This window comes from Struthio camelus, chromosome 21 (genome assembly GCF_040807025.1).
Source record: "Struthio camelus isolate bStrCam1 chromosome 21, bStrCam1.hap1, whole genome shotgun sequence".
NCBI classification, from domain to species: domain Eukaryota; kingdom Metazoa; phylum Chordata; class Aves; order Struthioniformes; family Struthionidae; genus Struthio; species Struthio camelus.
This window is the reverse complement of record NC_090962.1, coordinates 1,621,747-1,635,374: the sequence shown is the minus strand read 5'-3', so window position 1 is coordinate 1,635,374 and position 13,628 is coordinate 1,621,747. Positions and strand designations below refer to the sequence as shown.

The following is a 13,628-nucleotide window of genomic DNA, read 5'->3' as shown; positions in this document are numbered from 1 at the left end:
ATTATCGAACCATTACCTCCCACTATAAAGCCACTTGGCCTACTCCATCAAAGCCCAGAGATTACTGATTAAGGAAAGCAGAGGCACCTGCTTTTTTAATCTATTAGTTTGTTTCAAATCTATTTATACTACAAGGCAGAAGAGAGACCTGTGGCTTTCAGCAAATCAGAGTGTATAATAACCTGGCCATTTGCTTTGTAAATGATGTTGAGCCTGTCTGTGTTTCATTGTTGAAACTCAGCTTGGAGGGAAACAGCTGAACGGCCACAACTTTTTGCCCTGTTGTGAGTAGGTGCAGCTCCACCAGCTGCCGTGTAATTGCACCTGCTCACATCCAGCCTGCAGTCCTCTTCCGTCCAGTCCCTCTCTAGAGAAGCAGCGCTCTCTGGCTCACTAGGTTGTTAAATTCCTTCATATGTCTGGGAAAACTTCCCAAGGAGCCTCTCATCCTGTCCTCTATGCCCAGGCCCAGGAGATTTCAGTTGCGTTTATAAATGAGAAAGCTGGGCAGATGTTGGATGACTGTTGTGTGCATGCTGAAAATCCTACTTTGCCAGCCGCAGCCAGTGCCAATGCTATCACAGCGATATCCTTCTGGAACTGCATGGGAGACTGCAGGACTTTGCTTTACCCCGAGCGCTTGTAAAAAAGCTAAATTTAGGCAGAGTCTCCATTTCCTTTCCATTTCATTTGCTGGATACGAAAGCAGAATTATCTCATACACTGACTCTTCACCAGAGTTTTTGTTGAGACTGTATGCTTGGAGCAAAACAAGGGGGATGGTGAGAACTAAGGATTTGCTGGAATTTCCTGGGGGAAATTAGGAATCTCTTGACATTGCATGATGTCGAGAAAAAAAAACAGGCAAGGGGAGGAACTCTCAGCAGCCTGGGGAAATTGATCCAGAGGAAGAGTCAACTGTGGACCTCCACCTTAAAAAAAACCTATCACAATTCTGTAAAACAAACATGCTGCTGAAGTGCTTAGAGCAAGTGACAAGATCCAGGGCTTGGGAAACATCTGAGTTTCCCCTTCATTTTTTAAACCTTATTTTGACGGAGTGATATTTTATCTGCCCACGAACCCAGTGGGATATTCTGGGTTGTACAAATGTCATTTTTTTCTAGGGCCAGTTGTAATTACATTCCTGCTGCTCTCTTGTTTTCACAAATAGCTATTTAATGGCAATACTGAGGCTGAAGTCTAAAATGCGAGTATGAGAAATGCACAGAATGAGGCAATCCACCTAAGGAAAAGTAAGAAGGCTGGGACACCTTAACATGTAAAATGGGGACGATGTTAAGCTTAGCTTATGCCACCTGGTGGCATCCTGCTGTTTTCAAAGCCCATACCATTGGTGGTTGCACTCTTGTCCTCTTACCCTAATCCAAAACCACTAGTCTCGTAGAGACCATTCGGTCCAGACAGGTGTGACTAGGAAAAGTGATGCAAGAGAGAATTTAGGCTGGCTGTTAGATTAGACAGTGAGGAAGCTGCTGCTTTGGGATTGCTTGCAGGGAGATTGTTGGAATACAGTAGGACAGGGAGAAAGAAAAGCCCTTTGTCCCACAGATGTTGTATTTTAAGAGATGAAAATGCATCACTTAAATCCAGACTAGACAAAAATCAAGTTTAAAAGGCATTTGGGTTGGTATATACTCGACATGCACATTGGCCTTAGACACTGCAAAGGCTAATTTTTAACTGGCTAAAAAATGTCAGTTGTCCTTCTCCTTGGTGGTTCAATCGGATGTATATATACATATATATGTGCCTGTATGCATGTACATATGCACGTGTATAAAATGAATTAAGGCTTGTGTTACGGTGGAAATGCATGACCTCACTCATTTGGCATCTCCCCCCCTTTTTTTTCCTTCCCCTTTGACCCAATATTTCAGGCCAGAAATCCAGGATATTGATGGCAATTCCCAGTGTCATGGATTAGCGAATGAGAAAACAGAAGATGTGGATGACGAAGATGAAGAACTGGAAGAAGAAGATGATGACAGCCTGACAGGGAAGTCGCAGGATGAAACAGTATCACCCACCGCAGAGCCCCGAGGCACATTTGAGGATGAAGAGGATGAAGAGCCCACATCTCTCACCATGAGCTTTGACCACACCCGAAGGTGAGGTGGGCTATTTCCTTTGAGAAGTCAAATAGGGGTCAGACTTTTGACCGTGTCAGTGGTAGATTGTGAGTGCTATTGTTTTTATTTTCCAACCCATGTATCATACCTCCCGTTTGATTTAAGCATTCACTTGAGAGATTCCATTTTCACCGTGGCGGGGGACACGAAAGACTCAGACTGCACGAGAATCTGTGATAAGATGTATATCCAGGACTTGAAAAGTTTGCATCAGAAGAACGATTAGTGCAAAGTAGAAAACCGCTTTTTCAGAGTACCACCGTTCAGTGGATAATGTGTTTGACTCCAAAACACAGGTCAGGGCAAAGGGAGGGGTGTCTGCATGCAGTCCGTTTGGTACTACTCTACCCATTTTAGTTGTAGTAAAATGTTGCTTTCAAGTGGATTCTTAGAGCTCTGGGAAAAAAGTGAAGTTTTACTTGAACTCATGCCAGGCCTAGAGACCTTTAAAATTAAAATTTGTTGCTCACAGTATAGGCTTAGCCTTCCTTTTTGCCCCAGTTTCCCAGCTGGTATTGATAACAAGTGTTCCACGATGCAAGGAAGTATTATATTTCGTCTCAGTGCATCACTACTTTCATTGCAACTCAAAGAAAATATGGTAGAGCAGGTTGCTTTAGACATTGGTCAAGTGTCAAACGTTTCAAGGAGCAGACAGCATTTAGACATCTCCCCACAGAAGACCAAAGTGAATTATAAGCACGCTGAACGGCAAGCGTATATAGCACTAATGCTTGTATGTGTGTAATCATGCCCTCCGCTTTTTCTTTGCTCTTGCATTTTGTGTCATTTTCTTGTTTGTCTGTGTGTCGTTTCACGCATGTGGCTTGTGAGACCCCCATGGTATGTGCATGCAGGCACTCAGTTAGCAACACTCACGTTGGCTAGTCTGTAAACGGCGAGATGAGCTAACAACAGGTCAACCCCTTCCCCTGGTCATTGGTACAGGTGTATTGAGGAGGACGAAGCCGGCTTGTTAGATTTGGAGCAGATGCCGAATTTTGGGAAGGGGCTGGATCTTCGCAAAGCAGCCGAGGAAGCATTTGAAGTTAAAGATGTGTTTAATTCCACCTTAGACTCTGAGACAATAAAACAGACTCTGTACAGGCAGGCTAAAAACCAGGTAGGTGTTTGACAGAACATTTTTTCTAGCTTGCTGCCAGCACGTACTCTAGGATTAGCAACCTGCTGGCCTCCTTTAGCTAAGGGTTTATTTTGCCCTTCCAGTGAGTTGGAGTTCTGACTGTCATGAGCGAATCTTATGTGAACCATGCCATGTTGCAACCGTACTGAAGGAATGGAGTGCCCGTCAGTTTTAGGTCACTAGTTCAATTTCTCACTCAGGCTGTACCGTGAGAGCATGCTTATATAGAGAGACAGTGGCATCTGTCTGTTTTTATCTGTCTGTGTAAATGTTGTTGCGATTATTATTTATTTATACTTTGGGCTAGATCTTCAATTGGTACCTACCCAGAAACTCAAGATTTGGTCCAGAGCAACAGCAAAAACGTACAGTTGTGTTTGGTGATAGAAAGTGTAATAGACAACAGTATTTTCTGGACTTGCAGTCCAGCAGGTCTAGAGAACTTCCTCATTTATCTCTGTGGTTTCTGAAAGCAATCCGTAAAATGAAATTCTGCCTTGTCGGCTAGACCAGTTCAGACCTACCAAGAAACCTCAAAATAACACCGCAGCATCTCCCGATGAGAAAAATCTGGAGGTGTGGGGTAGAACTGTTTGTGCTTTCTGCTTTCTCATTAATCAGAAATAGTCAGTCTTTGGTTTTATGAAGTTCATGTCTCGATCCATATGAAAGCACTCTCACAAAGGAACTGTTTAACAGAGTTGCATCACTGGACTGGACAGAGATTATATTCAAGTCTTCCAACTTTTAGCTTCAAGCCCCTAACAAGGGTGCTCTGAATTACTGTCCAGCTACCATCACCGGCTGCGTAGGGAACTTGGGCTTCTGCTTTCAGAATACCGCTTTGTACCTAACTACCTGAAGTGGCCTAAAGCAGATGGTGTGCATGGTACCCGTTCTGACAAGCGTCAAGGAAAGCACTCCAGGAAAATTTGTTTAGGAAGAAAATTTGTTTGCCGCTACGTTTAGGAAGACGTAGGCAGCTCAGATGTTAGCAGAGGTTCGACTATATTTAATATTGGAGATGAGTACAGCTGTTGCCTTCGAGTCCCTCTGTAGCCTTCAAGCAACAGAATTGGTCATGAAATCTATTTTAAATGTCCAGCAGCACAGTGCCTTAATGCAATTGACAAGCAGAACATGATTTTTGATGAAAGATAGCTATGACTTGGGAAAACGTTGACCTACTTCACAGTGGGTACTAGCACTGAAGCCGAGGAAGGGCCTGCTTGGAAGTAGGACAAGGCATCTTTCCTGGTGAACCAAATTTAAACACAAGCCACTTGTCTGATTCTTTTATGTGTCCTGTTACTAATATGCCAACCGTACTAACTGTTTAGGAACAGCTTGCTCTTTTAAAATTTGTGCTACGTCGTTAGTTTTAGACTATGCTTACTTTTCTTCAGGGGAAGGGGGTTATTTTATTTATATTTATATATTTTTAGAACCAGTAGACTGGTTGCAGTTCAATGACAATAAGTATCCTGAATAATTTGAACAATCGCTTACTCAGGGAATGTAAAAATAAAACAACATTTAGGTGAACAGCACAGCACTCTTAAGCACACTTTCTCTTAAGCAATTTTAGACGCCTGTATGTCCATAATACTACAAAGCTGTACTTCTTTCAGCACACACCTACAATAGACGAATGTGTTGACTTGACAAGTAGATCTGATTCAGCTTGTAAGAGGAGAGGCTAAAGCTGGATAACTGGTTAGTACTGTCACCATTACAGTTGCATTTCTAAGGGTCCTCCTGTACTGAGCAGAGTACTGATGAACAAGAAAAAAAAATCCGTGCCCCAGAGAACGTATAGTCTTTATCTTTTGCCCTGCAAAAGATTACGTGCGGGTGGGTGCAACCTCAGTGCAAAGGAGAGGGCCACACAGCCACAAATTAATCGTGAAATAGGAGCATACATTGTACCAGCTAGTGCTCGCCAGGGAGGGTGGGGACTATGTCCTCATCTGGTTTAGATCACAGGCTGCAATTTCATTGGCATGAAATTATCACCTGCTTGCTCTGAAAGGATGCAAAGGGTGTGTAAGATAAGCAGTCTTGGAAGAGGGAGAGCATCTAGGTTGCAAAGAAGCAAGCAGGTTATTCTAGAGAAACCCAAAATCGCAATGGTTTTTTCAGCAGACTGTTGTTAACTTTCAGTGCAGCAATAAAACTGTCCCAGCAAGAACGTATGAACGCACTGGCAATACTAGTGAGCATTTCATGCCTATTTTCTAAAATATCCACGAGCAGGTTTCTACAGGTACCTGTGGGCTCATGCCAAGCACTGGGTCAGGACTGTTAGCCTGCTGCCAGCACCTGCCTGTTGGGTCCCAGGTAGTTTGGATATTGCTACACCAGTTCCGTGGCACGTGACCGGGCCCTACCCTCGGTTATCCCTTTGCTTATCTCTAAGTGTGTTATAAAAAAACAAGAAAAGCCGCAGCATATGGCATTCTGCATGTAGCTGCTTCCTCCTGAGAGCAGAGCCTGGAGTCAAGTGCCTGGGCTCGTTGCACAGCGCAGAGCTGGCCTGGAACGGACTGGTCCCGTGAAGGGCAGTGGGAATTCTGGCCTTGCCCAGCTAGCCCGACAGCTGCCCGTGGACTCCGTGGCAAGTGTTGAGAAGCGAGAGTGACGGGCATCCTTCTAGCATGTGGACGTAAAGTGAGACCTGTTGGCAAAGTTCTTAGCCCAGGCCAAAGGATGCTGGCTGTCTTACGTTTCCTGTGTGGTTAAACGGTGTTGTGCTTCACACGGTTTATTAAAGACTCTCCTGCGTGTGTACTCACACATGTCCCCTGCATTACTCTCTCTTCCTCCAGGCTTATGCAATGATGCTGTCCCTGTCTGAGAACGCTCCCCTCCACACGTCCTCCCAGAGCTCTCTGGGTGCTTGGTTGGACATGGCAGGAGCAGCTTCAGAGTCGGGGACCTTTAACCCCATCAACCACCTCTGAGAGGTCACCAAGGCACTGGCCAGAGTCCAAGCGAGGAGGCGGTGGTGCTGCAATTGTCCTAGCAAAAATCCTAGCAAGCAGAAGATGGATGAGAGGGCCTCAGGGAGTCGTCTGGGCTTTTGACTGGGAAAGAAACCTGTCGCATCTGACCTGCAACTCCTGAATTTTTTATCTATCCACAGTTTTCATTTCTAATTTATCAGAATGGACCTCTTCAAAACTGGATAACCCTGATGCAGCCCTAGGATTTCACAGTCTCTTAAGAGTAGCATAAACAAGACATGAATTGCAACGGTGCAATCAAATATTGGCCCCTTTACCTTTACAAGACAGTATCACCGAGCCAGTAGCGTTTGCCTGTAAATGAAGGCTTGAAGCTGTTTGGTACTCTAGCCTTTCAATTCAGCTGAAATATGAAATAATTAGGGAGAAAACCGAGTGGGGGGTGACCTCTCCCTGGTGCAATTCTGTCACAGTCACTGGAGTTACACCAAGGAAGGGTAAATGCAACCCATTTAATTGACCTCTGAAAGCATTTGCAATTCTGTGCTCCCACAGAAATACCATCGTGTCCCTGGTAAACACAACAACAAAACATACCCGCACAGTGCAAAGCCTCTTCACTGGGAGGCCACACTGCATGCAGTCATGACACGCTATATGCAGTGTCCGGCCTGGAGCAGTGCTGAGGTTGGAGGTGATGTATCATGCGAGTATGTGGTTCGTGGTCGTAGGACGTGACCTGAACGCCCCTCTGTCTGGGCCTGCGCTGCAAGGTTAAGAGCGCTTTCCATCTCTGTTAACGCCTGTTAGCTCAAGCTGCTGCTTGAACTCAGAGCGTCCCGAGCGTTTTTCAGGAAAAGCCACGGTCAGAGTTATCTGCTGGCAAGGACAGTATTGCTCTGCCCCGCTCTGGCCTCGATGTCCTCAGGACTAAGCTGCTGAAAATGCTTGGCCTTTTTGCAGACAGAGAGCTCCCATGGGTAAACCCGGACCTGAAAAGGTGTAGCTGTGTGTAAGAAAGCATGTACAGTGGGCAGGTCTGGCCTAAGGCAAGGAGGGCAACTTAGTCATATCTTCTAAGTTATCTGCCAGGGTTTTTTTTAGAGTGGCAGCCTTTCAGTGGTGGTAGGATCCGGGGACTGTGGCAGACATTTCCGACTCCAGCAGGTGTTTGGGTTTGCTGGGTGGTTGTTTAGGCGTAGCACACTGTCATAATTTGACCCATAATTTCAATAGAAAGTTTGAAATCTCCTTGCTTCAGCAGCCTCAGAGGTGCAAGCTCTCTGTCCAGGCACAGAGCGGAGAACAGTACTGGCTCTCTAAGGTGCTTCAAAGTCTCATCTTTTTTTACTGATGTGAAGCAGTCTCCAGAAATACTGTGATGTTTGTGCTATTCTCCCTTGTAATGACAACCCGATGTTGTAGCAGTGATGTTACAGGTAAAGCTGAATTACAGAATCGTCTGGAAAGGCAGGAGATCTATTGCAAATAGCGACAACATTGGCTACACAGATGAAGTTTATGATACGCGTCCTGAGAATTTTCTAGTTACAGCGTCATAAGAATTAAACAATGCTGAGGACTGGAGCGCTGCCCCCGCCGACTTTGAGCGAAAACGGGTCTGTCTCCATCTTGCGCGTTGACGTGCTGCCTCCGCAGCTTGCTGCGAGGCCGGGGATGCTCTGACAGTCCGCCTGGGTAAAGATCTCGTTCAAAGCCAGTGAGGTCGAGAGGAGCTTTCCGTGTTGGTTTCAGTAGGCTTAGTGCTGGGCGCGCTCCTGTTAAGTGTTGTATCTGGTGGTAACTGCTTCCAGGCCTGGCTCAATGGCTGATTTGAGAGAAACTGCACACAGCGGTCAGTATATCTGCCCGTAAATCCTAGCGACGCGCGGCTTCTCTGCCTCCTTTGTATGAGAAAGACGAGCGGCCGCCGCTGTGCCAGCCCGGGACGGGGTTCTCAGCCAGACAGAGAAACCGAGGACGGAGCCGGGTTGCTGCGTGCTGAAACAGAGGAGAGAGCGACTCCGACCGAGCGGAGGTGCTGCTGGCATCTGCAGCCTTTGCAGTTCCCGCTGTGTGCCCCGGAGCAGCCCCGAGGCTGAGGAGCCTCAGGTGGTCCAGGAAGGAAGGAAGGCGTCTGAGGTGTCTTTGGTGTACCAGGAAGAAAGGGCAAATTGGCAGCATCAGTTTATTTTCCAGGAAAAAAATACCCTTCCTATTCGGTTTTCCACATCACCCTGTGAAAGTGCCCACGGCTCGGGATCCACCAGTCAGTGAAAGCCCCGCTGGTGCGTGTATTTGCACAAAGCTCTTGGGCAAATATAGCCCAAGAACTGCCAATGTCAAAGAAACCAGGCTCTGAGAAGGAGCTGGCGCGGCCCTGCCCCAGCCCAGCTGCCTCCGCCGCTGCTGCAGCACAGCCCTGCCCAGGCGCTTGGCCGTTACATTAGTCCCACAGGGGCCAACTGACAATAATAAAAGAATTGTTTCTTTTCCTGATGGAAGTTATTTTAATCTGTACATAACTTGTAATTTTTGGCTAAGTCTTTTCTTATTTTATTTCTTCCTTAACAGTATTTTTGCATTAGATATCATTATTGTGAAGAAATGATGTTAATATAAGTATGTAGTGGAGGACCAAAATTGCGTAATTCAGGTTGTGTGGTGTGACTGAGAACCCGGCCGTAGGCAGGTGTCGTTAATGACGTGCCAAATGACCCCCGAGGCGCCTGCTGCTCTTGCCGCCGCTTCTCCAGACAATCAGGTGCCGCGCTGCGCGTGCGTCTAAGTGACGGTTGCCGTTGGCCCGCGGAGTCGCTCTAGCCGTGCCTGCGCGGGGGGCAAAGCGGCGGCGGCGGCGCGGCCGGCAGGAAGACAGAGGCTCCCCGAGGCGCCTGCCGCGGGCCCGAGCCGGGAGAGGCGGCGGGGCGCCAAGGCACGCAGCGGACGGCGCCGCGAGGCCCGCGCAGGTCCCTCCGCCCGCGCCGGGCGGCAGCAGGCAGGCCGGGCGCAGCCCTGAGGGCGAGAAACGCCGGCGCTGCCGTGGGGTTTCCCGAGGGGCTCGGCCGGCCCTGCGGCGCCGCGGCGCTGCTGCCCGTCGCCGGCGTCTGCGGGGTGCGTCCGCCCGGCCCCGGCACGGCCGGCCCCATCCAGCCGCGGCGCGAGGACATGAAATACAGGTGTTAAAATCATGAAATAAGTTGTTGTTTCCTTTTGGCCGTTCCCAGTGCGGTTTGTTTTCCTCCCGACTCCTCGAGCTAGCGCCCGTGTTGGCCGTAGGATCCCGCCTCCTCTAATTTAGCACTGATGACAAGATTTAACTTTTCCGCAGTTAAGGCGAATAAACAGAAGGCCTGACTGAATTTCTATTTATCTTGTAGCTCTCCTTCAATTGCACTTGAAACATGTTGCAGCTCGTGGCAGACGTTTGGTTTTTGCTTCGCTTTTTTAGGCACAAGGAATGTGTCGTTGCGAAGGCCGTGTCCCGCGGCCCTGGGGACGCGCGGAGCCTAGGAAGGCGGCGGCGGCGGCGGCGGCGGCAGGACGAGGGGCTGGGCGCCGCGGGCCGCCCCGAGGCGCGCCGCCGCGGCCCGCTGGCCAGCGAGGGCCCCTTTCCAGGCGCGATTTAGAGCCGGAGCATTCGCGGCCGCCGCGGTGGCGCTTCCGGCGGCCGCCGGCGCAGCCCGAGGAGGTGGTGGGCAGCTGAGGCGGCAGCAAAGCCTCGCTCAGCGCTGCCGCGGCGGCTCGCACCGGGCCGGCCCCTGCTTCGCCCGAAAGCTGCTTTGCCCCCCCGATGTTTCTGTAGGAGCCGGTGGCAGAAGCGTTGCAGCCGGGCAGAGCGGCGCGCCGAGGGCTCGCTGGGGCGGGCGCGGTGGCCGCGGCGGGAGACGGGGCGGGCGGCCGCCGGCGCGCCACGCGGGGCCGAGCGGTAGAACGGGCGCCCGGTTTGCTGAGCTGCGTCCCAGGGCAAAGCGCGAAGCTTGGTTTCTGTCTGGCGACAAGCAGACGGGTGGGATCTGGCCGCTTCTCCCTGATCAGCACTTAGACTGTCAACAGACGTTCTTGAAAACTGCTTCTCTCTCCCTTCATACGAAGCGTTTCTGAAAGCACTTGCACAACGACGGTAACGTGTTTAGACTCTAAGCATCAAAGCACTGGACTGTGAGCCCCCCTCCCCTCAGCCAGTTTCGACCTACTGACTTACATTCGATTTTTACGTGCTGTATTTTGTGTGTGTGTGTGTGGTGGGGGAAGGGGGAAGCACCATGGTGCAGGAACCTGCACGTCGCTGCCTGTTCAACGCTGGCGGGGAGCGAAGCAGCCTGCTCGGCTCAGCGCTGGTCACATAAGGGCAAAACCCTCTGCTCCTAGACGATGGTCAGTAGTGTTTCCATAAAGCCATGAAACTCTTTCTCTGTAGTGTTGAGTGATACTGTGATTAAAACGTTACTGAGTGATTCCAAGGTTATTTTTCTCTTTCTTCTGTCGTTGATTCTTATTACCACTTTTGGAAGAAGAATGAAAAAGAAAGAAAGGAAAAAAAAAAAGGCAGCTTTGATTTCCAGATGTGCAATTCACATGTGAACAAAGTAATTCTGAAGATAATTCTCAATGTATTTAACATTCTCGATGCTCTCTTCACAGCAAGAGATGTTTTGCCCTGATGTCATTTCCAGCCTGCAGAAGATGTAATTTAAAACATATATATATTGTGCTTGCAAGAATCATAAATCTGTGCATCCTATGTCATTCCTTTTCCCATTGTTACAATACAGATTTGATTTAGTTTTTTTGCTTTAGAACTGTATAGTGTTTTTTTAAATCAATTGTAAATGTCTGGTTTTCATATAATGTTTAAAAAACATTGAGAAAGAGGATGGTGCTTGTTCCATATCATTCTTGATTGTATATTGCTTCTGTTATGTTTATAAGTAAACTGTGCATGACTTGTGTTTAGCAGTCATTATTGTGTCTGTTTGTGAAATTTTTATTAAAAAGAAAAAAATTCCGTAGATGCACTTATTGTATATGTGATTAGATTTTGCGTCCAAGGCTAGAAGCCTTGAACTGCCAAGGAAGAAAAAAAAAGAAAAAGTGATGGCAGTTATTAATTAATATGAAATCGCTTTGTGGGGAGCATAATGAAATAAAAGATATGAAGTGTAGAAAATAATTAAAAAAAGCGATTTTACAAATTTCATTTTGATGCTTGTGATAAAAGACAAATGTACTTGTGTAGAGAAATTCCTTTAAAATAATGACTAGAAAAAGCTGATTTTGAGGTTAATGCTGTAGAATAGGAATGTATACCAAATGTAATCTTTCCAATGCTACAATGAATTTATACATGAGATTGATATGCAATAAACCTGTGTGCTTTTATAAGCAATGGTCCCGTGAGCTTTTTTTCTGGAAGACTGGCAGAGGCGCGACGTAAGGCACCACAACGGGACGCTTGGACCTGAGCTTGTATTTGCTGTTTTGCTAAAAAGGGTGAGTCGCAGTGGAGTGATTCGTGCAAGCGCTCTCGAGGCTTCGAGGGACGTAGTGTGAGTAGGACTCCTACGGGATCGCTTTGGGGGTGGGTGGCTGGTGGGAAGAGATGGTCTGGTCAAAACTTGGACTTAGGATTTTTGCAGGCTGAGAAAATAACATCCGTTATTCCTGGCCTTCCCAAGCAGGCCGTTCAAGCAGGCGGGCAGGCAGCGCCCCGAGAAGGGGCCGGGCTGCCCAGCGCTGCCTGCCCTGCCCGGCGCCCCGCGTCTCCTTTGGCGTTCTCCGCCGGGAGGCTGCTGTCCCCAGCGAGGGCGTGCAGGCGCGCCGGCCGCCCTGGCGCGCTCGGCCGCGTCACGCCGCTCTCGCCCGCGAAGTACGCGGGGGGACCGTCGCAGCGGGAGGGGAGCCGGAGCTGGCCGAACAGTTAACGTTCGATAGACAACGGGGACCAACTCTAAGGAGCCTTCGCCACCTCTCCAGCAGCTTTGCTGTCTCATGTTTTCTGTGCCTGGTTTGAAGCGCTCCCAAAGAGCCGCCCGCTCGCCCGCCGGGGCCTGGGGAAGGGAAGGGAGGTGGGCGCCCGCGCCCGCCCCTCGCCGCCGCGCTGCCCAGCGCGCCCCAGCCCCCAAGGCGGCGGGCGGCTGTCGCGTGCCTTGGGGAAGGCCGCGCAGCGGAAGAGCCGGGCCGCGCTGGAGCGGAGGAACGCCTTAGGACAAAGGGGTAGTGAGCTATTTGAAAATGTCAAGAATATTTCCTTTCAAAACTCTGAGCTGAGAGTTAGTAACTATCTAGTGATAGCGGTCAGATGTTTCAGCGGGGGCGCTGGGAGCAAAAATGACTTGAAAGCAGGGTCTTTGAACGAACAACGCGCATTACAAAACTGATGAATGGTCTGTGCTTCAAAAAGTCATTCATCGTGATCAAATGATGGTATCCTACATACAGCATAATAGCACTTCCCTGGAGCTTGCCACGTAAGGGGTTCAGTCTTCGCTGAACTCTTGAGTAGAAACCCTCTGCAGCTCCGTGGCGGCTGGCAGCCTCTCTCCTTATTAGCCCTGGAGGGAAAGAGAAAAAATCTATCGGATGAGAAAGCGCTGATAATGGAGCGATTGTCAGGCAGGCCTTAGAGAGGAGAGAACAGAGTCTTTTAGGGGACCGTTGCTGACAAGTGGACTTTGTCATCCAGAAAGCACTTGAGATTCACCATCAACCAGTGAGAAAAAGGCTCCATTTTTTAGGGGGGAAAAAAATCTGTTGGGGTGGGCGGGGGGTGAGGGGGAAGGACACAAAAAGGAAGGTCAAGGAAAGCTCTGTTCCCAGTAAATGCACAGAGCACTGTTGAGACTGGCCCTTACAGGGCAACTCTGCCAAAAGCCTGACCCTGAGATCCCCTTTCTTCCCCTTGTAATTGCGAAACACACCTCCAAAGAGAGACTGGTGGCTACCAGAGCCTGTGAGCCTGGCGCGGTACGCCTGCAGAGGGGCAGCCGGCGCCGGCTGGCGAGCGCTGCAGACGAGCGGCTAAGGTGGGCCTTGGACGGGCCTTTGGCAGGAACCATCCCGGCCCCGCTGGACGTGACGGCGCGTCTCCGAACTCCGGCTCCGAGGAGACGTGGCGGAGCAGCAGCGCTCTCTCACCCTTGAACACGACAAGCGACCATCTGACAATGTCGAACGATCCTCGAGCTTCACCCAGCCCGGCAAGGAGGCTTCCAGCAAGGGGCTGTTCTGCGCCTGCCGAAGAAGCACGTTGGAAGCAAGTTCTCGAGGAAACGTCAAGAAGCAGCAAACTTTATTTCTTAATTAACCAGTTTTTAATTCCTACTGAGTAGAGCTGGACCGAGGGACGGTGCGCGGGAGGCGGCC

At 49.3% G+C, this 13,628-nt stretch overlaps 1 protein-coding gene across 5 annotated transcripts in view; it reads left to right on the top strand.

Annotated features, from left to right (window-relative positions):
- Positions 1-11,648, top strand: part of PRDM16 (PR/SET domain 16) — a 346,662-nt gene extending 335,014 nt beyond the window's left edge. For 4 of the 5 annotated variants that reach the window (XM_068915931.1, XM_068915929.1, XM_068915928.1 and 1 more), the window contains 2 exons: positions 1,902-2,132; positions 6,126-11,648. In XM_068915931.1, the coding sequence (XP_068772032.1) occupies positions 1,902-2,132; positions 6,126-6,138 (244 nt within the window). In that variant the 3' untranslated portion in view covers positions 6,139-11,648. Of the gene's footprint in view, positions 1-1,901; positions 2,133-3,101; positions 3,277-6,125 lie in introns of all 5 variants that reach the window. The other variant, XM_068915932.1, reaches the window with a different exon arrangement.
- The last annotated feature ends 1,980 nt before the right edge of the window (positions 11,649-13,628 follow it).